This window comes from Oncorhynchus mykiss, chromosome 8 (genome assembly GCF_013265735.2).
Source record: "Oncorhynchus mykiss isolate Arlee chromosome 8, USDA_OmykA_1.1, whole genome shotgun sequence".
NCBI classification, from domain to species: domain Eukaryota; kingdom Metazoa; phylum Chordata; class Actinopteri; order Salmoniformes; family Salmonidae; genus Oncorhynchus; species Oncorhynchus mykiss.
In genome coordinates, this window is record NC_048572.1 from 87568670 (window position 1) to 87591829 (window position 23160).

Here is a 23160-nt window from a genome sequence, read left to right on the forward strand (position 1 = left end):
CCACACCCTACCCTACCCTACCCTACCCTACTGTATCCTACTCTACTCTATCCTACTCTACCCTACCCTACACTACCCCACCCTACCCTACTCCACCCTACTCTACTCTAATCTACTCTATCCTACTCTATTCTATTATGTTCTACTCTATTCCACTCAATTCTACTATATTCTATTCTGTTCTACTCTACTGTGTGTGTGTGTGGACTTATTGAACTATATTAAACCAACAATAATTTGACCAACTGAACTACCATTGCTTTTATACATAGTCACGGCTCTAGGATCACTCTTAGATCAGTTATAGTGTCCACTACTCCCAAATTATTACCCTGGCTGTCCATCTATCCCAGAATCCCTAGCTGAGCTGCGTCTCTGACAGTCTAAGTCTGCTGGTGAAGAGAGACTCTGATGCTGTAGCAGGATCACAATCAAGAAGAAGCAACCGCAACTGAACTACAACCACGGATATTTTGCTCACGCAGTACCGGACGGACAGAGAAGGCACTACACCGGTAATGACATTACTATACATTTGACCGGATACTTTTTTCTACTCTGTTGATGTCAAACCGATTGGAAGGAATATTGTCTGGTATGTTGTGAATATTTGTGTTGGTCCTTTTATTTTGCATGTCAAGAAGACGAAGGTTTCCTGACCACATCACCCGAAGTCAGAATGACAGCAAACTGGCATGAAAATGGTTTTCTGTTTTGTAAAACGAGTCATGCGGCATAGCCAAAACGACATGGTAGATGTTTATTACGTGTTTGGTACAACCTTTCCGGCGCGCTATATTGTAACTGTGCGCAACATTGTAAGGGTTGCTTCGCTAATTGATCTCGTAGTCTGTAGAATTTCATTTACGACATTGTTATGCTTCTTCGGTGTATGTTGACTTTGCGAAAAGCACTTGTCAAACCGTTAAGCCTGATACTTCATCAAATCATCTTCCCGAAAAAATTTTTTTTTAGGTAGGAGAGGGGTAGTATATTGTTTTGGGGCAAGGTTACTCGTCATTGATGTCAACTACATATTATGTCGAATAAACTACTGCCATTGAGATCCTATTAAATTACTAGAGCGGTTATGTCGGTAACCAGTTTATAATAGCAATACGGCACCTCAGGGGTTTGTGGTATATGGCCAATATATCACCCTAAGTCCTATATCCAGGCACTCCGCATTGCGTCGTGCGTAAGAACAGCCAATAGCTGTGTGTGCTATATTGACCATATACACCCCCCCCCCCCCCCCCCCCCCCCGAACCTTATTGCTTAATTATTCCATGTAGTTGGAAAGACAACAGATACATATGTATCAGATGACTGAGGTGAACAACAAACCCTACTCTGATGTAGCATCTACACAGGACTATCTCTCTGGTACGGCAAGGTAGTCAGAGACATTACATATACAATACCGTTCAAAAGTTTGGGGTCACGTTCTTGTTTTTGAAAGAAAAGCACATTTCTTGTCCATTAAAATAACATCAAATTGATCAGAAATACAGTGTAGACATTGTTAATGTTGTAAATTACTATTGTAGCTGGAAACGGCTGATTTTTTATTGAATATCTACATTAGCGTACAGAGGCCCATTATCAGCAATCATCACTCCTGTGTTCCAATGGCACTTTGTGTTAGCTAATCCAGTTTTAAAAGGCTAATTGATCATTAGAAAACCTTTTGCAATTATGTTAGCACAACTGAAAACTGTTGTCCTTATTACAGAAGTAATAAAACTGGCCTTCTTTAGACTAGTTGAGTATCTGGAGCATCAACATTTGTGGGTTCGATTACAAGCTCAGAATGGCCAGTAACAAAGACTTTCTTCTGAAACTCGTCAGTCTGTTCTTGTTCTGAGAAATGAAGGCTATTCCATGTGACTTTCTAGGCAGAGTTGCAAAGAAAAAGCCATTTCTCAGACTGGCCAATAAAAAGAAAAGATTAAGATGAGCAAAAGAACACAGACACTGGACAGAGGAACTCTGCCTAGAAGGCCAGCATCCCGGAGTCACCTCTTCACTGTTGACATGGAGACTGGACAGAGGAACTCTGCTTAGAATGCCAGCATTCCGGAGTCGCCTCTTCACTGTTGACATGGAGACTGGACAGAGGAACTCTGCGTAGAAGGCCAGCATCCCGGAGTCGCCTCTTCACTGTTGACATGGAGACTGGACAGAGGAACTCTGCCTAGAAGGCCAGCATCCCGGAGTCGCCTCTTCACTGTTGACGTTGAGACTGGACAGAGGAACTCTGCCTAGAAGGCCAGCATCCCGGAGTCGCCTCTTCACTGTTAACGTTGAGACTGGACAGAGGAACTCTGCGTAGAAGGCCAGCATCCCGGAGTCGCCTCTTCACTGTTGACGTTGAGACTGGACAGAGGAACTCTGCGTAGAAGGCCAGAATCCCGGAGTCGCCTCTTCACTGTTGACCTTGAGACTGGACAGAGGAACTCTGCCTAGAAGGCCAGCATCCCGGAGTCTCCTCTTCTCTGTTGACGTTGATACTGGACAGAGGAACTCTGCCTAGAAGGCCAGCATCCCGGAGTCTCCTCTTCACTGTTGACCTTGAGACTGGACAGAGGAACTCTGCCTAGAAGGCCAGCATCCCGGAGTCTCCTCTTCTCTGTTGACGTTGAGACTGGACAGAGGAACTCTGTCTAGAAGGCCAGCATCCCGGAGTCTCCTCTTCACTGTTGACGTTGAGACTGGACAGAGGAACTCTGCCTAGAAGGCCAGCATCCCGGAGTCTCCTCTTCACTGTTGACGTTGAGACTGGACAGAGGAACTCTGTCTGGAAGGCCAGCATCCCGGAGTCACCTCTTCACTGTTGACGTTGAGACTGGACAGAGGAACTCTGCGTAGAAGGCCAGAATCCCGGAGTCGCCTCTTCACTGTTGACCTTGAGACTGGACAGAGGAACTCTGCCTAGAAGGCCAGCATCCCGGAGTCTCCTCTTCTCTGTTGACGTTGAGACTGGACAGAGGAACTCTGCCTAGAAGGCCAGCATCCCGGAGTCTCCTCTTCACTTTTGACGTTGAGACTGGACAGAGGAACTCTGCCTAGAAGGCCAGCATCCCGGAGTCACCTCTTCTCTGTTGACGTTGAGACTGGACAGAGGAACTCTGCCTAGAAGGCCAGCATCCCGGAGTCTCCTCTTCACTGTTGACGTTGAGACTGGACAGAGGAACTCTGCCTAGAAGGCCAGCATCCCGGAGTCTCCTCTTCACTGTTGACGTTGAGACTGGACAGAGGAACTCTGTCTGGAAGGCCAGCATCCCGGAGTCGCCTCTTCACTGTTGACGTTGAGACTGGACAGAGGAACTCTGTCTGGAAGGCCAGCATCCCGGAGTCTCCTCTTCACTGTTGACGTTGAGACTGGACAGAGGAACTCTGCCTAGAAGGCCAGCATCCCGGAGTCTCCTCTTCACTGTTGACGTTGAGACTGGACAGAGGAACTCTGTCTGGAAGGCCAGCATCCCGGAGTCTCCTCTTCACTGTTGACGTTGAGACTGGACAGAGAAACTCTGCCTAGAAGGCCAGCATCCCAGAGTCTCCTCTTCACTGTTGACTTTGAGACTGGACAGAGGAACTCTGCCTAGAAGGCCAGCATCCCGGAGTCTCCTCTTCACTGTTGACGTTGAGACTGGACAGAGAAACTCTGCCTAGAAGGCCAGCATCCCAGAGTCTCCTCTTCACTGTTGACGTTGAGACTGGACAGAGGAACTCTGCCTAGAAGGCCAGCATCCCGGAGTCGCCTCTTCACTGTTGACGTTGAGACTGGACAGAGGAACTCTGCGTAGAAGGCCAGCATCCCGGAGTCGCCTCTTCACTGTTGACGTTGAGACTGGACAGAGGAACTCTGCCTAGAAGGCCAGCATCCCGGAGTCTCCTCTTCACTGTTGACTTGGAGACTGGACAGAGGAACTCTGTCTGGAAGGCCAGCATCCCGGAGTCTCCTCTTCACTGTTGACGTTGAGACTGGACAGAGGAACTCTGCCTAGAAGGCCAGCATCCCGGAGTCTCCTCTTCACTGTTGACGTTGAGACTGGACAGAGGAACTCTGTCTGGAAGGCCAGCATCCCGGAGTCTCCTCTTCACTGTTGACGTTGAGACTGGACAGAGGAACTCTGCCTAGAAGGCCAGCATCCCGGAGTCTCCTCTTCACTGTTGACGTTGAGACTGGACAGAGGAACTCTGTCTGGAAGGCCAGCATCCCGGAGTCTCCTCTTCACTGTTGACTTTGAGACTGGACAGAGAAACTCTGCCTAGAAGGCCAGCATCCCAGAGTCTCCTCTTCACTGTTGACGTTGAGACTGGACAGAGGAACTCTGCCTAGAAGGCCAGCATCCCGGAGTCTCCTCTTCACTGTTGACGTTGAGACTGGACAGAGAAACTCTGCCTAGAAGGCCAGCATCCCAGAGTCTCCTCTTCACTGTTGACGTTGAGACTGGACAGAGGAACTCTGCCTAGAAGGCCAGCATCCCGGAGTCGCCTCTTCACTGTTGACGTTGAGACTGGACAGAGGAACTCTGCGTAGAAGGCCAGCATCCCGGAGTCGCCTCTTCACTGTTGACGTTGAGACTGGACAGAGGAACTCTGTCTGGAAGGCCAGCATCCCGGAGTCTCCTCTTCACTGTTGACGTTGAGACTGGACAGAGAAACTCTGCCTAGAAGGCCAGCATCCCAGAGTCTCCTCTTCACTGTTGACGTTGAGACTGGACAGAGGAACTCTGCCTAGAAGGCCAGCATCCCGGAGTCTCCTCTTCACTGTTGACGTTGAGACTGGACAGAGAAACTCTGCCTAGAAGGCCAGCATCCCAGAGTCTCCTCTTCACTGTTGACGTTGAGACTGGACAGAGGAACTCTGCCTAGAAGGCCAGCATCCCGGAGTCTCCTCTTCTCTGTTGACGTTGAGACTGGACAGAGGAACTCTGTCTAGAAGGCCAGCATCCCGGAGTCTCCTCTTCACTGTTGACGTTGAGACTGGACAGAGGAACTCTGCCTAGAAGGCCAGCATCCCGGAGTCTCCTCTTCTCTGTTGACGTTGAGACTGGACAGAGGAACTCTGCCTAGAATGCCAGCATCCCGGAGTCTCCTCTTCTCTGTTGACCTTGAGACTGGACAGAGGAACTCTGCCTAGAAGGCCAGCATCCCGGAGTCGCATCTTCACTGTTGACGTTGAGACTGGACAGAGGAACTCTGCGTAGAAGGCCAGCATCCCGGAGTCTCCTCTTCTCTGTTGATGTTGAGACTGGACAGAGGAACTCTGCCTAGAAGGCCAGCATCCCGCAGTCTCCTCTTCTCTGTTGACGTTGAGACTGGACAGAGGAACTCTGCCTAGAAGGCCAGCATCCCGGAGTCGCCTCTTCACTGTTGACGTTGAGACTGGACAGAGGAACTCTGCGTAAAAGGCCAGCATCCCGGAGTCTCCTCTTCTCTGTTGACGTTGAGACTGGACAGAGGAACTCTGCCTAGAAGGCCAGCATCCCGGAGTCTCCTCTTCTCTGTTGACGTTGAGACTGGACAGAGGAACTCTGCCTAGAAGGCCAGCATCCCGGAGTCTCCTCTTCACTGTTGACGTTGAGACTGGACAGAGGAACTCTGCGTAGAAGGCCAGCATCCCGGAGTCTCCTCTTCTCTGTTGACGTTGAGACTGGACAGAGGAACTCTGCCTAGAAGGCCAGCATCCCAGAGTCTCCTCTTCACTGTTGACGTTGAGACTGGACAGAGGAACTCTGCCTAGAAGGCCAGCATCCCGGAGTCTCCTCTTCTCTGTTGACGTTGAGACTGGACAGAGGAACTCTGCCTAGAAGGCCAGCATCCCGGAGTCGCCTCTTCACTGTTGACGTTGAGACTGGACAGAGGAACTCTGCGTAGAAGGCCAGCATCCCGGAGTCTCCTCTTCACTGTTGACGTTGAGACTGGACAGAGGAACTCTGCGTAGAAGGCCAGCATCCCGGAGTCGCTCTCTTCACTGTTGACGTTGAGACTGGACAGAGGAACTCTGCCTAGAAGGCCAGCATCCCGGAGTCGCCTCTTCACTGTTGACGTTGAGACTGGACAGAGGAACTCTGCGTAGAAGGCCAGCATCCCGGAGTCTCCTCTTCACTGTTGACGTTGAGACTGGACAGAGGAACTCTGTCTGGAAGGCCAGCATCCCGGAGTCGCCTCTTCACTGTTGACGTTGAGACTGGACAGAGGAACTCTGCCTAGAAGGCCAGCATCCCGGAGTCTCCTCTTCACTGTTGACGTTGAGACTGGACAGAGGAACTCTGCGTAGAAGGCCAGCATCCCGGAGTCGCCTCTTCACTGTTGACGTTGAGACTGGACAGAGGAACTCTGCGTAGAAGGCCAGCATCCCGGAGTCTCCTCTTCTCTGTTGACGTTGAGACTGGACAGAGGAACTCTGCGTAGAAGGCCAGCATCCCGGAGTCGCCCTCTTCACTGTTGACGTTGAGACTGGACAGAGGAACTCTGCCTAGAAGGCCAGCATCCCGGAGTCGCCTCTTCACTGTTGACGTTGAGACTGGACAGAGGAACTGCCTAGAAGGCCAGCATCCCGGAGTCTCCTCTTCACTGTTGACGTTGAGACTGGACAGAGGAACTCTGCCTAGAAGGCCAGCATCCCGGAGTCGCCTCTTCACTGTTGACGTTGAGACTGGACAGAGGAACTCTGCCTAGAAGGCCAGCATCCCGGAGTCTCCTCTTCTCTGTTGACGTTGAGACTGGACAGAGGAACTCTGCCTAGAAGGCCAGCATCCCGGAGTCGCCCTCTTCACTGTTGACGTTGAGACTGGACAGAGGAACTCTGCCTAGAAGGCCAGCATCCCGGAGTCGCCCTCTTCACTGTTGACGTTGAGACTGGACAGAGGAACTCTGCCTAGAAGGCCAGCATCCCGGAGTCGCCCTCTTCACTGTTGACGTTGAGACTGGACAGAGGAACTCTGCCTAGAAGGCCAGCATCCCGGAGTCTCCTCTTCTCTGTTGACGTTGAGACTGGACAGAGGAACTCTGCCTAGAAGGCCAGCATCCCGGAGTCTCCTCTTCTCTGTTGACGTTGAGACTGGACAGAGGAACTCTGCCTAGAAGGCCAGCATCCCGGAGTCTCCCTCTTCACTGTTGACGTTGAGACTGGACAGAGGAACTCTGCCTAGAAGGCCAGCATCCCGGAGTCTCCTCTTCACTGTTGACGTTGAGACTGGACAGAGGAACTCTGCCTAGAAGGCCAGCATCCCGGAGTCTCCTCTTCTCTGTTGACGTTGAGACTGGACAGAGAAACTCTGTCTGGAAGGCCAGCATCCCGGAGTCTCCTCTTCACTGTTGACGTTGAGACTGGACAGAGAAACTCTGCCTAGAAGGCCAGCATCCCGGAGTCTCCTCTTCACTGTTGACGTTGAGACTGGACAGAGAAACTCTGTCTGGAAGGCCAGCATGCCGGAGTCTCCTCTTCACTGTTGACGTTGAGACTGGACAGAGAAACTCTGCCTAGAAGGCCAGCATCCCGGAGTCTCCTCTTCACTGTTGACGTTGAGACTGGACAGAGGAACTCTGCCTAGAAGGCCAGCATCCCGGAGTCTCCTCTTCACTGTTGACGTTGAGACTGGACAGAGAAACTCTGCCTAGAAGGCCAGCATCCCGGAGTCACCTCTTCACTGTTGACGTTGAGACTGGACAGAGAAACTCTGCCTAGAAGGCCAGCATCCCGGAGTCGCCCTCTTCACTGTTGACGTTGAGACTGGACAGAGGAACTCTGCCTAGAAGGCCAGCATCCCAGAGTCGCCCTCTTCACTGTTGACGTTGAGACTGGACAGAGGAACTCTGCCTAGAAGGCCAGCATCCCGGAGTTGCCCTCTTCACTGTTGACGTTGAGACTGGACAGAGGAACTCTGCCTAGAAGGCCAGCATCCCGGAGTCTCCTCTTCTCTGTTGACGTTGAGACTGGACAGAGGAACTCTGCCTAGAAGGCCAGCATCCCGGAGTCTCCTCTTCTCTGTTGACGTTGAGACTGGACAGAGGAACTCTGCCTAGAAGGCCAGCATCCCGGAGTCTCCTCTTCACTGTTGACGTTGAGACTGGACAGAGGAACTCTGCCTAGAAGGCCAGCATCCCGGAGTCTCCTCTTCACTGTTGACGTTGAGACTGGACAGAGGAACTCTGCCTAGAAGGCCAGCATCCCGGAGTCTCCTCTTCTCTGTTGACCTTGAGACTGGACAGAGAAACTCTGTCTGGAAGGCCAGCATCTCGGAGTCTCCTCTTCACTGTTGACGTTGAGACTGGACAGAGAAACTCTGCCTAGAAGGCCAGCATCCCGGAGTCTCCTCTTCACTGTTGACGTTTAGACTGGACAGAGGAACTCTGCCTAGAAGGCCAGCATCCCGGAGTCTCCTCTTCACTGTTGACGTTGAGACTGGACAGAGAAACTCTGCCTAGAAGGCCAGCATCCCGGAGTCACCTCTTCACTGTTGACGTTGAGACTGGACAGAGAAACTCTGCCTAGAAGGCCAGCATCCCGGAGTCTCCTCTTCACTGTTGACGTTGAGACTGGACAGAGAAACTCTGCCTAGAAGGCCAGCATCCCGGAGTCTCCTCTTCACTGTTGACGTTGAGACTGGACAGAGAAACTCTGCCTAGAAGGCCAGCATCCCGGAGTCGCCCTCTTCACTGTTGACGTTGAGACTGGACAGAGGAACTCTGCCTAGAAGGCCAGCATCCCGGAGTCACCTCTTCACTGTTGACGTTGAGACTGGACAGAGAAACTCTGCCTAGAAGGTCAGCATCCCGGAGTCACCTCTTCACTGTTGACGTTGAGACTGGACAGAGGAACTCTGTCTGGAAGGCCAGCATCCCGGAGTCGCCCTCTTCACTGTTGACGTTGAGACTGGACAGAGGAACTCTGCCTAGAAGGCCAGCATCCCGGAGTCGCCCTCTTCACTGTTGACGTTGAGACTGGACAGAGGAACTCTGCCTAGAAGGCCAGCATCCCGGAGTCGCCTCTTCACTGTTGACGTTGAGACTGGACAGAGGAACTCTGCGTAGAAGGCCAGCATCCCGGAGTCTCCTCTTCACTGTTGACGTTGAGACTGGACAGAGGAACTCTGCCTAGAAGGCCAGCATCCCGGAGTCTCCTCTTCACTGTTGACGTTGAGACTGGACAGAGGAACTCTGCCTAGAAGGCCAGCATCCCGGAGTCTCCTCTTCACTGTTGACGTTGAGACTGGACAGAGGAACTCTGCCTAGAAGGCCAGCATCCCAGAGTCTCCTCTTCACTGTTGACGTTGAGACTGGTGGAGCGCCGCTGCTGAATGAGCATTTTATTCGTTGCCTATGTCCTTATAGAGTTGGTTGAGTGCTGGTCTTAGTGCCCAGCATCAGTCTGTGGTGGTAAATAGACGGCTACGAATAATACAGATGAAAACTCTCTTGGTAGATAGTGTGCTCTACAGCTTATCATGAGGTACTCTACCTCAGGCGAGCAATACCTCGAGACTTCTTTAATTGTAGACATCGCGCACCAGCTGTTATTGACAACCCCTTCCCCTTCGCCTTACCAGACGTAGCTGCTCTGTCCTGCCGATGCACTGAAATCCCGCCAGCTCTATAGTATATGTGTCGTCGTTCAGCCACGTCTCAGTGAAACATAAGATATTACAGTTTTTAATGTCCCATTGGTTGGAAAGTCCAGTTTTTTTTCCCAGCGATTTCACGTTGGCCAATTAAACGGATGGTAAAGGCGGTTTACTCACCAACAGATTCTCACACCCAGACCTCCACCCCCTTGTAATTTCGTATTTTCTTCACACTGATGACAGGGATTTGGGCCTTGTCTTGACAAAGCAGTATATCCTTTGCTTCGGACTCATTAAAGAAAAGATCTCCATCCAGTTTGAGGTGAGTAATCGTTGTTCTGATGTCCAGAAGCTCTTTTCGGTCACAAGCGACAGGTAGCAACAAAATTATTTACAAAATAAGTTACAAACAATGTGGAAAAAAAAACTAACAAAATAGCACGGTTGTAAAACTCACCATTATTTGGTTTAAACCGTTTGACTTAAAAATGTAAATATTTATTTATGCAATTCATCCTTTACAATTGTTCATGCACAGGTGCTTTTGTTTAGGACATACAACCAATAATTTCACCTGTGACCTGATTGGTTATATTATTATCTTTTTGGATTCTACAGAAGCTTTAATTGGACTTTATTAATTACTAATTATTACTAATCGAATCTACAAATAAAGTTGATCAAATGGATTCAACTGTAATGTTTGTATTGTGTATTGGGAAGCTAAATCAGGCTATAGGTCTATATTTATAGACTTTGTAGGTTTATACAAAAACATATCCTTGACTCTATCTAAACATAACTATTGTTATTATTTTTTATTTATTTATATATTTTCACAAATATTTATTTTAAATCTAGTAATCCATCTGTACTCTATTCAATCGAGGAATCCATCTGTACTCTATTCAATCTAGTAATCCATCTGGACTCTATTCAATCTAGTAATCCATCTGTCCTCTATTCAATCGAGGAATCCATCTGGACTCTATTCAATCTAGGAATCCATCTGGACTCTATTCAATCGAGGAATCCATCTGTACTCTATTCAATCTAGGAATCCATCTGTACTCTATTCAATCTAGTAATCCATCTGTACTCTATTCAATCTAGTAATCCATCTGTCCTCTATTCAATCTAGGATTCCATCTGTACTCTATTAAATGTCAAAATTGGGATTCTTGAGGTCAGTTTGCAGTGTACAAATTATTTATAACTACAGTGTATTTGTAAAGTATTCAAACCCCTTGACTTTTTCCAAATGTTGTTACGTTACGGCCTTATTCTAAAATGGATTAAAACTTATTTTTTTTCCCTTGTCATCTATACACACACAATACCCCACAATGACAAAGCAAAAACTGGTTTTTAGAAATGTTTGCATATTTACTAGAAATAAAAAACTATATATATAACATTTACATAAGTACTCAGATCCTTTACTCAGTACTTTGTTGAAGCGCCTTTGGAAGGTTCCCCCATCTCCAAGAGGAGCTCTGTCAGTGTGACCATCAGGTTCTTGGTCACCTCCCTGAGCAAAGCTCTTCTCCCCCGATCGCTCAGTTTGGCTGTGCAGCCAGCTCGAGGAAGAGTCTTGGTGGTTCCAATCTTCTTCCGTTTAAGAATGATGGAGGCCACTGTGTTCTTGGGGACCTTCAATGCTCCAGAAATGTTTTGGTAACCTTCCCCAGATCTGTGCCTCGACACAATCCTGTCTCTGAGCTCTATGGACAATTCCTTCGACCTCGTGGCTTGGGTTTTGCTTTGACATGCACTGTCAACTGTAGGACCTCATATAGACAGGTGTGTGCCTTTCCAAATCAGGTCCAGTCAATTGAATTTACCACCGGTGGACTCCAATCAAGTTGTAGAAACGTCAAGGATGATCAATGGAAACTTTATTTTTATTTGATAGTATTACTGTCTTATTATCTATTTGTCAGCTTTGTTACTTTATAACTGCATTGTTGTGAAAGGGTTCGTAACTAAGCATTTCACTGTAAAGTCTATACTTGTTGTATTCAAATAACATTTGGTTTGATTTAGTAGTCAGTGATAGTGGCATTGAGCTCCCACTGCTCTTACTGGTTTAGGAATGGTGGGTGGCTCTGTAAACTCTCTCTCTCTCTCTCTCTCTCTCTCTCTCTCTCTCTCTCTCTCTCTCTCTCTCTCTCTCTCTCTCTCTCTCTCTCTCTCTCTCTCTCTCTCTCTCTCTCTCTCTCTCTCTCTCTCTCTCTCTCTCTCTCTCTCTCTCTCTCTCTCTCTCTCTCTCTCTCTCTCTCTCTCTCTCTCTCTCTCTCTCTCTCTCTCTCTCTCTCTCTCTCTCTCTCTCTCTCTCTCTCTCTCTCTCTCTCTCTCTCTCTCTCTCTCTCTCTCTCTCTCTCTCTCTCTCTCTCTCTCTCTCTCTCTCTCTCTCTCTCTCTCTCTCTCTCTCTGTCTCTCTCTCTTTTCCAGTGTGATTGGCCATGATGACTGAATCAGGAGCGGACTCTGAGCCCAAGCAGCAGAAGGAGAAAGAAGGGAAGGCAATTGAACACTTCCCAGCTGCCGCTGGACACAGTACACCAGCCAGAAATAACCAGGTGAGCCTTCCACGTGCTGTATTCAGCTACAGTACAGTTTGTCTTGTGCCCAATGGGGGAGCTCGGAATTTCTGGGTTGACAACTTTTCAGCCATAATATATAGTGGTTCCTACTTTAAAAGTTGCGTGCATACACCGCGGGACTTAGAGGTACCCTGCATCACAGCTTCATTGCTTCAGTGCTTCAGACCGCCACAAGGGGGAGTTAGAGCACTCATTATGCATTTGGGTCCCAAGGTTTTTATATGACCAATCATATCGAGTGGTTCCAAGGACAAATTTGACGCGAGCCACCCGTCCCTGGTGACTTCAGCAAATATGGCTGACAAAACATTACGGTGGAAGCAAATGTAAGTAGTTATAACGTCATAACGAGTCAAGCAAAAAAAAAAATACAATTGAGAGGAATATTTTAGTTAATGTGGAGACAAATGATTGTGCTTATTTGTTTGTCATGTAGTTCATTTTTTTGTTCTGGAATTGATTTGCACTTTTCGCACCAAAGTACGTTCATCTCTAGGAGACAGAACGCGTCTCCTTCCTGAGCGGTATGATGGCTGCGTATGATGGCTGCGTGGTGTTTATAATTGCGTACTATTGTTTGTACAGATGACCGTGGTACCTTCAGGCGTTTGGAAATTGCTCCCACAGGATGAACCAGACTTGTGGAGGTCTACAATTTTTTTTTGTGTTCTTGGCAGATTTCTTTTTCCAATGATGTCAAGCAAAGAGGCACCGAGTTTGAAGATAGGCCTTGAAATACAGCTTCTAAAGCTTCTAAAGCTTCTAAAGCTATGACATCATTTTCTGTAATTTTCCAAGCTGTTTAAAGGCACAGTCAACTTAGTGTATGTAAACTTCTGACCCACTGGAATTGTGATACAGTGAATTATAAGTGAAATAATCTGTCTGCTAACAATTGTTGGAAAAATGAGATGTCCTAAACAACTTGCCAAAACTATAGTTTGTTAACAAGAAATTTGTGGAGTGGTTGAAAAATGAGTTTTAATGACTCCAACCTAAATGTATGTAATCGTTTTGAGAACGACACAAATATAAATTTTCACAGTCTGCTGCCTCAGCTTGTATGATGGCAATTTGCATATACTCCAGAATGTTATGAAGAGTGATCAGATGAATTGCAATTAATTGCAAAGTCCCTCTTTGCCATGCAAATGAACTGAATCCCCTAAAAAAACATTTCCACTGCATTTCAGCCCTGCCACAAAAGGACCAGCTGACATCATGTCAGTGATTCTCTCGTTAACACAGGTGTGAGTGTTGACGAGGACAAGGCTGGAGATCACTCTGTCATGCTGATTGAGTTCGAATAACAGACTGGAAGCTTCAAAAGGAGGGTGGTGCTTGGAATCATTGTTTTTCCTCTGTCAACCATGGTTACCTGCAAGGAAACACGTACCGTCATCATTGCTTTGCACAAAAAGGGCTTCACAGGCAAGGATATTGCTGCCAGTAAGAATGCACCGAAATCAACCATTTATCGGATCATCAAGAACTTCAAGGAGAGCGGTTCAATTGTTGTGAAGATGACTTCAGGGCGCCCAAGAAAGTACAGCAAGCGCCAGGACCGTCTCCTAAAGTTGATTCAGCTGCAGGATCAGGGCACCACCAGTACAGAGCTTGCTCAGGAATGGCAGCAGGCAGGTGTGAGTGCATCTGCACACACAGTGAGGCAAAGACTTTTGGAGGATGGCCTGGTGTCAAGAAGGGCAGCAAAGAAGTCACTTCTCTCCAGGAAAAACATCAGGGACACACTGATATTCTGCAAAAGGTACAGGGATTGGACTGCTGAGGACTGGGATGAAGTCATTTTCTCTGATGAATCCCCTTTCCGATTGTTTGGGGCATCCAGAAAAAAACTTGTCCGGAGAAGACAAGGTGAGCGCTACCATCAGTCCTGTGTCATGCCAACAGTAAAGCATCCTGAGAACATTCATGTGTGGGGTTGCTTCTCAACCAAGGGAGTGGGCTCACTCACACAGTGATGAATAAAAAATGGCACCAACACACGGAGAGCAACTTCTCCCAACCATCCAGAAACTCCAAGCATTGATTATGCAAGAATGGGCTGCCATCAGTCAGGATGTGGCCCAGAAGTTAATTGACAGGATGCCAGGGTGGACTGCAGAGGTCTTGAAAAATGAAGGGTCATTTGCTGCAAATATTGACTCTTTGCATCAACTTCATGTAACTTGTCAATAAAAGCCTTTGACACTTATGAAATGCTTGTAATTATACTTCAGTATTCCATAGTAACATCTGACAAAAATATCTAAAGACACCGAAGCAGCAAACTTTGTGGATATTAATATTTGTGTCATTCTCAAAACTTTTGGCCACGACTGTACACACTTTATTGAATATTTACGAAATGCATTGTTATATTTGCTAGCACCAAATATTGTTGTTGTTTGTTTGTTTGTTTCGATGCATGGATAATTGTTATTTGTTTTTCCTTCACCCCTTTCGATGCGAAAGGTACGGATATGGGTGGGGTCTACATAAGGGTGGTAATTTAATAAACTCACAAAAGCTCTGACGAAGGCCGTGATGCCGATACGTAAAGCTTATAAAGATCAGTAATACGATCAAGAACAGTGTGCGGGTTCCTTCCTCTTTTTCCTCATCTTATCAGGCTGTTGACTCATCTTATCAGGCTGTTGTCTCATCTTATCAGGCTGTTGCCAGGCACCTGCAATAAAAGATAGCTCAGATGTGCGAGTGCCTTTTTGAATTTTGAATTTTACTTTACAAACAACAATTAATTAATTATTTATTTATTTACTGACTGACATGCCCAAAGTAAACTGCCTGTTACTCAGGCCCAGAAGCCAGGATATGCATGTAATTGGTGTCATTGGAAAGAAAACACTTAGAAGTTTCTAAAACCTTTAATGTAATGTCTGAGACTATAACAGAATTGATATGGCAGGTGGAAATCCGATGAAAAACCAACCAGAATCTTTTTTTCTTTAAACCTATGTAATTCCGGCTCCCAGATTGCAATTCGAATCTGTAAATCTGTAAATCGGAAAACGCAGTTAAATTAACAAGAATTTAAGCTTTTAAATTATATAACATTCTTGTATGTTCATGAATGTTTACTATTACGATTATTTATTTGAATTGCGTGCCCTCCAACCTTATTAATAAACTAATGATAAAAAATACTCTTTCAAAATGCAGATGTTGATTTGGTTATGGATCCATAATGAATTACTATGGGAATAAATATCACTGATTTACAGAAATATTGGAACAAAGTTGTCTAATGAAGGCCAAAAATGTAGGATCCTCCAATCCTGTAGCCTACTCCCGACAATCACGTTGTACAGCGCCATATTTTAAATTATTAAATTAAGAACGAATTGCAAAAATCGCTGAAGTTGGAGACTTTTATCTCCCTCACCAACTTCAAACATCTGCTATCTGAGCAGCTAACCGATCACTGCAGCTGTACAAAGTTTATCGGTAAATAGCCCACCCAATTTACCTACCTCATCCCCATACTGTTTTTATTTATTTACTTTTCTGCTCTTTTTCTCTTTTTCTGCTCTTTTGCACACCAGTATCTCTGTACATGCACCAGTATCTCTGTACATGTACCATCTGATCATTTATCACTCCAGTGTTAATCTGCAAAATTGTAATTATTCACCTACCTCCTCATGCCTTTTGCACACAATGTATATAGACTCTCTTTTTTTTCTACTGTGTTATTGACTTGTTAATTGTTTACTCCATGTGTAACTCTGTGTTGTTGTCTGTTCACACTGCTATGCTTTATCTTGGCCAGGTCGCAGTTGTAAATGAGAACTTGTTCTCAACTAGCCTACCTGGTTAAATAAAGGTTAAATATATATATATTTTTATTCCCTTCCATCCTAATGGAAACCCAGAGGGTTTCGTTTGTCGTTTTTCTCTGAATAGAAACACCATAATATTAATCAAATTAATTAAGCAAAATTTCTTAAAATCAATCTCATATATTATGTTACTACAAAAAAAGTTTTAAATTCTCTGGTAATGCCAATACGGAACACTATCAAATGCTTCTCAAAGATGCCCCCTGGGTGGTCAAACTAGCAATGACTTGCAGTAACAGAAGAAATGGCAGAGAATTACATGACGAGACACAGAATGCTGCAGTAGCACTCAGGGTGTGCTGCAGCATGACTCAACTTTTAAAGGAGGAACCACTGTACATTATATTGGTTTGAGAACGGAGTCACTTTGGCCTGGCAGACTACAGATTGCCTGTTTCTCTGTGGTGTGTGAGTTTGGCCTGGCAGACTACAGATTGCCTGTTTCTCTGTGGTGTGTGAGTTTGGGCAGGCAGACTACAGATTGCCTGTTTCTCTGTGGTGTGTGAGTTTGGGCAGGCAGACTACAGATTGCCTGTTTCTCTGTGGTGTGTGAGTTTGGCCTGGCAGACTACAGATTGCCTGTTTCTCTGTGGTGTGTGAGTTTGGCCTGGCAGACTACAGATTGCCTGTTTCTCTGTGGTGTGTGAGTTTGGCCTGGCAGACTACAGATTGCCTGTTTCTCTGTGGTGTGTGAGTTTGGACTGGCAGACTACAGATTGCCTGTTTCTCTGTGGTGTGTGAGTTTGGCCTGGCAGACTACAGATTGCCTGTTTCTCTGTGGTGTGTGAGTTTGGCCTGGCAGACTGCAGATTGCCTATTTCTCTAGAAGCTAAAGCTTATGTTATCTTCAGTACGTGCTTGTCAACAGAGGTCGCCTTGAGCCAGATGCACTCATCTGTAGGCTAAATCCTCCTCAGCTTCCAAGACAGGCAACAGTAGTGTAGACCAGTGATTCTCAAACCTCTTGTCAGGGACCAACAACCGTTCCACCCCCAACATGGGTAACATGGTGTTTTGGGTAACATGGGGGTTTGGGTAACATGGGGTTTTGGTAACATGGTGTTTAGTTTCATTTAAGAAACTAGCTCAATTAGGTCTGTTTTGCATTCTATTCCGGAGCCTCCACACCTGATTCAACTAATCATCAAGCCCTTGACTAGTGAATCAGGTGTGATAGTTCAGCGCTGGCACACAATTGTGAAATGTCTGGGGTTTGAAAACCAAATGCTATAGAAAGAGGAGAGACTCAGGTCCAGCACTAAGGGTATGTCTTTAAGGGCACCCTATTCCCTATATAGTGCACTACTTTTTGACCAGAGTCCTATGGAACCCTATTCCCTATATAGTGCACTACTTTAGACCAGAGTCCTATGGAACCCTATTCCCTATATATAGTGCACTACTTTAGACCAGAGTCCTATGGAACCCTATTCCCTATATAGTGCACTACTTTAGACCAGAGCCATATGGGTCCCTATTCCTTATATAGTGCACTACTTTAGACCAGAGTCCTATGGAACCCTATTCCCTATATATAGTGCACTACTTTAGACCAGAGTCCTATGGGGCCCTATTCCCTATATAGTGCACTACTTTAGACCAGAGTCCTATGGGGCCCTATTCCCTATATAGTGCACTACTTTAGACCAGAATCCTATGGGGCCCTATTCCCTATATAGTGCACTACTTTAGACCAGAGTCCTATGGGGCCCTATTCCCTATATAGTGCACTACTTTAGACCAGAGTCCTATGGAACCCTATTCCCTATATATAGTGCACTAATTTAGACCAGAGTCCTATGGGGCCCTATTCCCTATATAGTGCACTACTTTAGACCAGAGTCCTATGGGGCCCTATTCCCTATATAGTGCACTACTTTAGACCAGAGTCCTATGGGGCCCTATTCCCTATATAGTGCACTACTTTAGACCAGAGTCCTATGGGGCCTGTAGTGCAGGGAATAGGGTTCCTTTTGGAACATGGCCTATGTCATAGGAGGGGAATTTTCTCCAGGACTCTCAGGTCAGGACAATACAGAGGTCAGGGCTGATCTAAGCTCAGTTTTGTGTTTCTGAGCCTAATTGTTAAGGTTGTGATTTTGAGAGAGTAAACTGATCCTAGGTCTGTGCTCTAAAGGGGCATCTTCTCACGAGGTAGTTTAGTTTAACTATCCCTGCATGTAGCCACTCTGACTGATTCTCACATACGGACGAGAGAGTAAACTGATCCTAGGTCTGTGCTCTCGACTCTTGTGTAGAAGTCTGAACACCTTTCAGCTTAACTAAAAAAAAAACATGGCAATTGTGAGTTAATTCCAGAGTTGTTGGGTAGCAAGCTGCTCACTGTGGAATCTGACTTTTCTCTGTAGAGTCCTAAACCTTTTCAGGTTTAGAGAGGAGAAGAGAGGAGAGGAGAGAGAGGAGGAGAAGAGGAGAGGAGAGAGGAGGAGAGGAGAAGAAGAGACAGAGAAGGGGAGAAGAGACAGAGAGGAGGAGAGACAGAGAGGAGGAGAAGAGACAGAGAGGGAAAAGGTGTTATGCTGTGGTCATCGTTATGAGTGAATTTGTGTGGGTGGAGTAGGTACAGCTTTTTCTATGCTCTTCCATCCAGGACTAGTATACAGGGAGTAGTCTCTTCTGCAGGGCTTGTACTTTAACTGCAGTGCTGCTTACACACACGCGCACACAGAGACAGACATACAGACAGACAGACAGACAGACAGACAGACAGACAGACAGACAGACAGACAGACAGACAGACAGACAGACAGACAGACAGACAGACAGACAGACAGAAACATGGACAGACAGACAGACAGACAGACAGACAGACAGACAGACAGACAGACAGAAAGACAGACAGACAGACAGACAGACAGACAGACAGACAGACAGACAGACAGACAGACAGACAGACAGAAACACGGACAGACAGACAGACAGACAGACAGACAGACAGACAGACAGACAGACACACACACACAGAGAGACAGGGTTGGTAGCTGCAGTACCTCTCTGTTCTCGACATTAGCGTAGCTCCCTTGTCTTCTGCCGACATGAATAAGATTAAACCATAACAGGGAAATTGTTGAATATTGAAATATGTTGATTGATAGAAGAGTGGAAATAGAGCATGAAATTGTGATGATTTATGAATCATGTTTAGGTTTTAGGAAGAAGAGTGAGAGGAGGATAGAGGGAGAGGAGACAAAGAGGGGGAGAATAGACAGAGAGGAGGAGAGACAGAGAGGAGGAGAGACAGAGAGAGGGAGAGAAAGAGAGGGGGAGAGACAGAGAGGAAAGAGACAGAGAGGGGGAGAGACAGAGAGAGGGAAAGACAGAGAGGGGGAGAGACAGAGAGGGGGAGAGACAGAGAGGGGGAGAGACAGAGAGGGGGAGAGACAGAGGGGGAGAGACAGAGAGGGGGAGAGACCGAGAGGAGAAGAGACCGAGAGGAGAAGAGACCGAGAGGAGAAGAGACCGAGAGGAGAAGAGACCGAGAGGAGAAGAGACCGAGAGGAGAAGAGACCGAGAGGAGAAGAGACCGAGCGGAGAAGAGACCGAGAGGAGAAGAGACCGAGAGGAGAAGAGACAGAGAGGGAGAGAGGGAGAGAGGAGGAAAGACAGAGAGGGGGAGAGACAGAGAGGAGGAGAGACAGAGAGGAGGAGAGACAGAGAGGAGGAGAGACCGAGAGGAGGAGAGACCAAGAGGAGGAGAGACCGAGAGGAGGAGAGACAGAGAGATGAGATGAGACAGAGAGGAGGAGAGACAGAGAGGGGAAGAGACAGAGAGGAGGAGAGACCGAGAGGAGAAGAGACAGAGAGGGAGAGAGGGAGAGAGGAGGAGAGACAGAGAGGGGGAGAGACAGAGAGGAGGAGAGACAGAGAGGAGGAGAGACAGAGAGGAGGAGAGACAGAGAGGAGAGACAGAGAGAGGGAGAGACAGAGAGAGGGAGAGACAGAGCGGAGGAGAGACAGAGAGGGGGAGAGACAGAGAGGGGGAGAGACAGAGAGGGGGAGAGGAGGAGAGACAGAAAGGAGGAGAGACAGAGAGTAGGAGAGACCGAGAGGAGAAGATACATAGAGGGGGAGAGACAGAGAGAGGGAGAGACAGAGAGTTGGAGAGACAGAGAGTTGGAGAGACAGAGAGGGGGAGAGACCGAGAGGGAGAGAGGGAGAGAGGAGGAGAGACAGAGAGGAGGAAAGACAGAGAGGAGGAGAGACAGAGAGGGGGAGAGACAGAGAGGGGGAGAGACAGAGAGTAGGAGAGACAGAGAGGAGGAGAGACAGAGAGGAGGAGAGACAGAGTGGGGGAGAGACAGAGTGGAGGAGAGACAGAGAGGAGGAGCGAGAGAGAGGAGGAGAGAGAGGAGGAGAGACAGAGAGGAGGAGAGACAGAGAGGAGGAGAGACAGAGAGGAGGAGAGACAGAGAGGAGGAGAGACCGAGAGGGGGAGAGACAGAGAGGAGGAGAGACAGAGAGGAGGAGAGACAGCGAGGAGGAGAGACAGAGAGGGGGAGAGACAGAGAGGAGAAGAGACAGAGAGGAGGAGAGACCGAGAGGAGAAGAGACAGAGAGGAGGAGAGACAGAGAGGAGAAGAGACAGAGAGGAGGAGAGACAGAGAGGAGGAGAGACAGCGAGGAGGAGAGACAGAGAGGAGGAAAGACCGAGAGGAGAAGAGACAGAGAGGAGGAAAGACCGAGAGGAGAAGAGACAGAGAGGAGGAGAGACAGAGAGGAGGAGAGACAGAGAGGAGGAGTACACAGAGTTGTACGAGACCTTCAGTTTCTTGACAACTTCTCTCATGGAATAGCCTTCATTTCTCAGAACAAGAATAGACTGACGAGTTTCAGAAGGTTTCTGGCCATTTTGAGTCTGTAATCAAACCCACACATGCTGATGCTCCAGATACTCAATTAGTCTAAAGAAGGACAGTTTTATTGCTTCTTTAATCAGAACAACAATTTTCAGCTGTACAATTTGATTTGATTTGACACACATACACACACACACACTCACAGATGTACCGACACACACACACTCACACATACACACACACACTTTAGTTCTGGCACAGTCATGTCTGTAAGTCACTCGAATGACCTTTGTCATCTGTAGGTCACATTTCTATTGAGCTGAGGAAGGCTGGAGGAAGAATGGAAGAAGAACGGAGGAAGGATGAAGGAAGGATGGAGGAAGGATGGAGGAAGGATGGAGGAAGGATGAAGGAAGGATGGAGGAAGGATGGAGGAAGGATGGAGGAAGGATGGAAGAAGGATGGAAGAAGGATGGAGGAAGGATGGAGGAAGGAGGAAGGATGGAGGAAGGATGGAGGAAGGACGGAGGAAGTACTTTGTTGTCAGTGAGGTGGAAAATCTGATTTTTCAAAATGGCGGAACAGCTTTAACAGTACAACATGCCTGGCCTTTGAGTCTATAAGTACCCGCTAGAGAATGTTGTCTCCTTTAACACACGCATCAGATGAATATCAACCTGCAAGGTGCGGAAACATAAGCACCAAGGCTTGATAAATATATTGATGAATAGTTCATAGTCCTGTAACAGCTTCTTTTGTTACAAAGTCAAACGTAAAAGAGAATGGTATTAACGCGCGCAGTCAAATTATTAACAATGATGATAAATAAGCATAACACAAACTCATACATTTTCTAAATCAACCTCTTCACCCTCCTTATCATTCAGTTAGGCCTAGTTTAAATTAAATTGCGAAGTAAGGTGCAACAATTATCACCCATTCATTCATGTGTCATTCATTCAGTGAGGAGAGAGAGACGCATTAGAGCCTGGCTGGGTACCAGGGTCCTACAGCACATTATCTTGGAGCCTGGCTGGGTACCAACATCCTACAGCACATTGTCTTGGAGCCTGGCTGGGTACCAACGTCCTACTGCACATTGTCTTGGAGCCTGGCTGGGTACCAACATCCTACAGCACATTGTCTTGGAGCCTGTCTGGGTACCTGGGTCCTACAGCACATTGTCTTGGAGCCTGGCTGGGTACCAGGGTCCTACAGCACATTGTCTTAGCGCCTGGCTGGGTACCAGGGTCCCACATCAAATTGTCTTAGCGCCTGGCTGGGTACCAGGGTCCTACATCAAATTGTCTTAGCGCCTGGCTGGGTACCAGGGTCCTACAGCACATTGTCTTGGAGCCTGGCTGGGTACCAGGGTCCTACAGCACATTGTCTCAGCGCCTGGCTGGGTACCAGGGTCCTACAGCACATTGTCTTAGCGCCTGGCTGGGTACCAGGGTCCTACAGCACATTGTCTTGGAGCCTGGCTGGGTACCAGGGTCCTACAGGACATTGTCTTAGCGCCTGGCTGGGTACCAGGGTCCTACAGGACATTGTCTTGGAGCCTGGCTGGGTACCAGGGTCCTACAGCACATTGTCTTGGAGCCTGGCTGGGTACCAGGGTCCTACAGAACATGGTCTTGGAGCCTGGCTGGGTACCAGGGTCCTACAGAACATGGTCTTGGAGCCTGGCTGGGTACCAGGGTCCTACAGCACATTGTCTTGGAGCCTGGCTGGGTACCAGGGTCCTACAGCACATTGTCTTGGAGCCTGATATTGTTTTGGTGGATTAAGTTAGAAATAAGGTGTGATAATAAAAAGTGACCCCAAACTTTTAAGTGGTAAAAAGACTAAATACTTTTCTGTTTTCAAAATTCTGGCAAATGAAAATTATAACATTTAGGGAAAGTCAGGAAAAGGAGCAAGCCATTGCTTTTTTTTATGGGGAGGAGCAATTTTTTTTAATTTACAGAAATCAAACGTGACTCTAGACTCCTGTGGTCACCAGTCTGTCACTGGGATGTAATCGCTTCTCTGTGTAGTCATGACGACGGGACCAATCTTAACTGTATGACGATGCGATAACCATTGTAGAGAAGTGCACGTCCAAAGAAACCTGCCATATTTTATAATCGTCTTCTATCATTGAAACACTGTTATTCTGTTTCCCTTCCGTCATGTGACGTCCCAACAGCACAACACATACTAAACAAACGCTTACAGAGATACATGTCTCCCTTCTCTTTTCCCTGCTGCAGTTTGAGGACTTTTCATCTACCAGATCGTCGACCAGTCGCCTGTC

At 47.2% G+C, this 23160-nt stretch overlaps 1 protein-coding gene across 4 annotated transcripts in view; it reads left to right on the plus strand.

The window, feature by feature from the left end:
- Positions 1-402: 402 nt before the first annotated feature.
- The window catches only part of LOC110512128 (band 4.1-like protein 3), a 102033-nt gene continuing 79275 nt past the window's right edge, over positions 403-23160 (plus strand). For 3 of the 4 annotated variants that reach the window (XM_036986643.1, XM_036986645.1, XM_036986647.1), the window contains exons 1-3: positions 403-515; positions 12030-12157; positions 23117-23160. The exon at positions 23117-23160 is cut by the window's right edge and continues 94 nt beyond it. In XM_036986643.1, the coding sequence (XP_036842538.1) occupies positions 12041-12157; positions 23117-23160 (161 nt within the window). In that variant the 5' untranslated portion in view covers positions 403-515; positions 12030-12040. The other variant, XM_036986644.1, reaches the window with a different exon arrangement.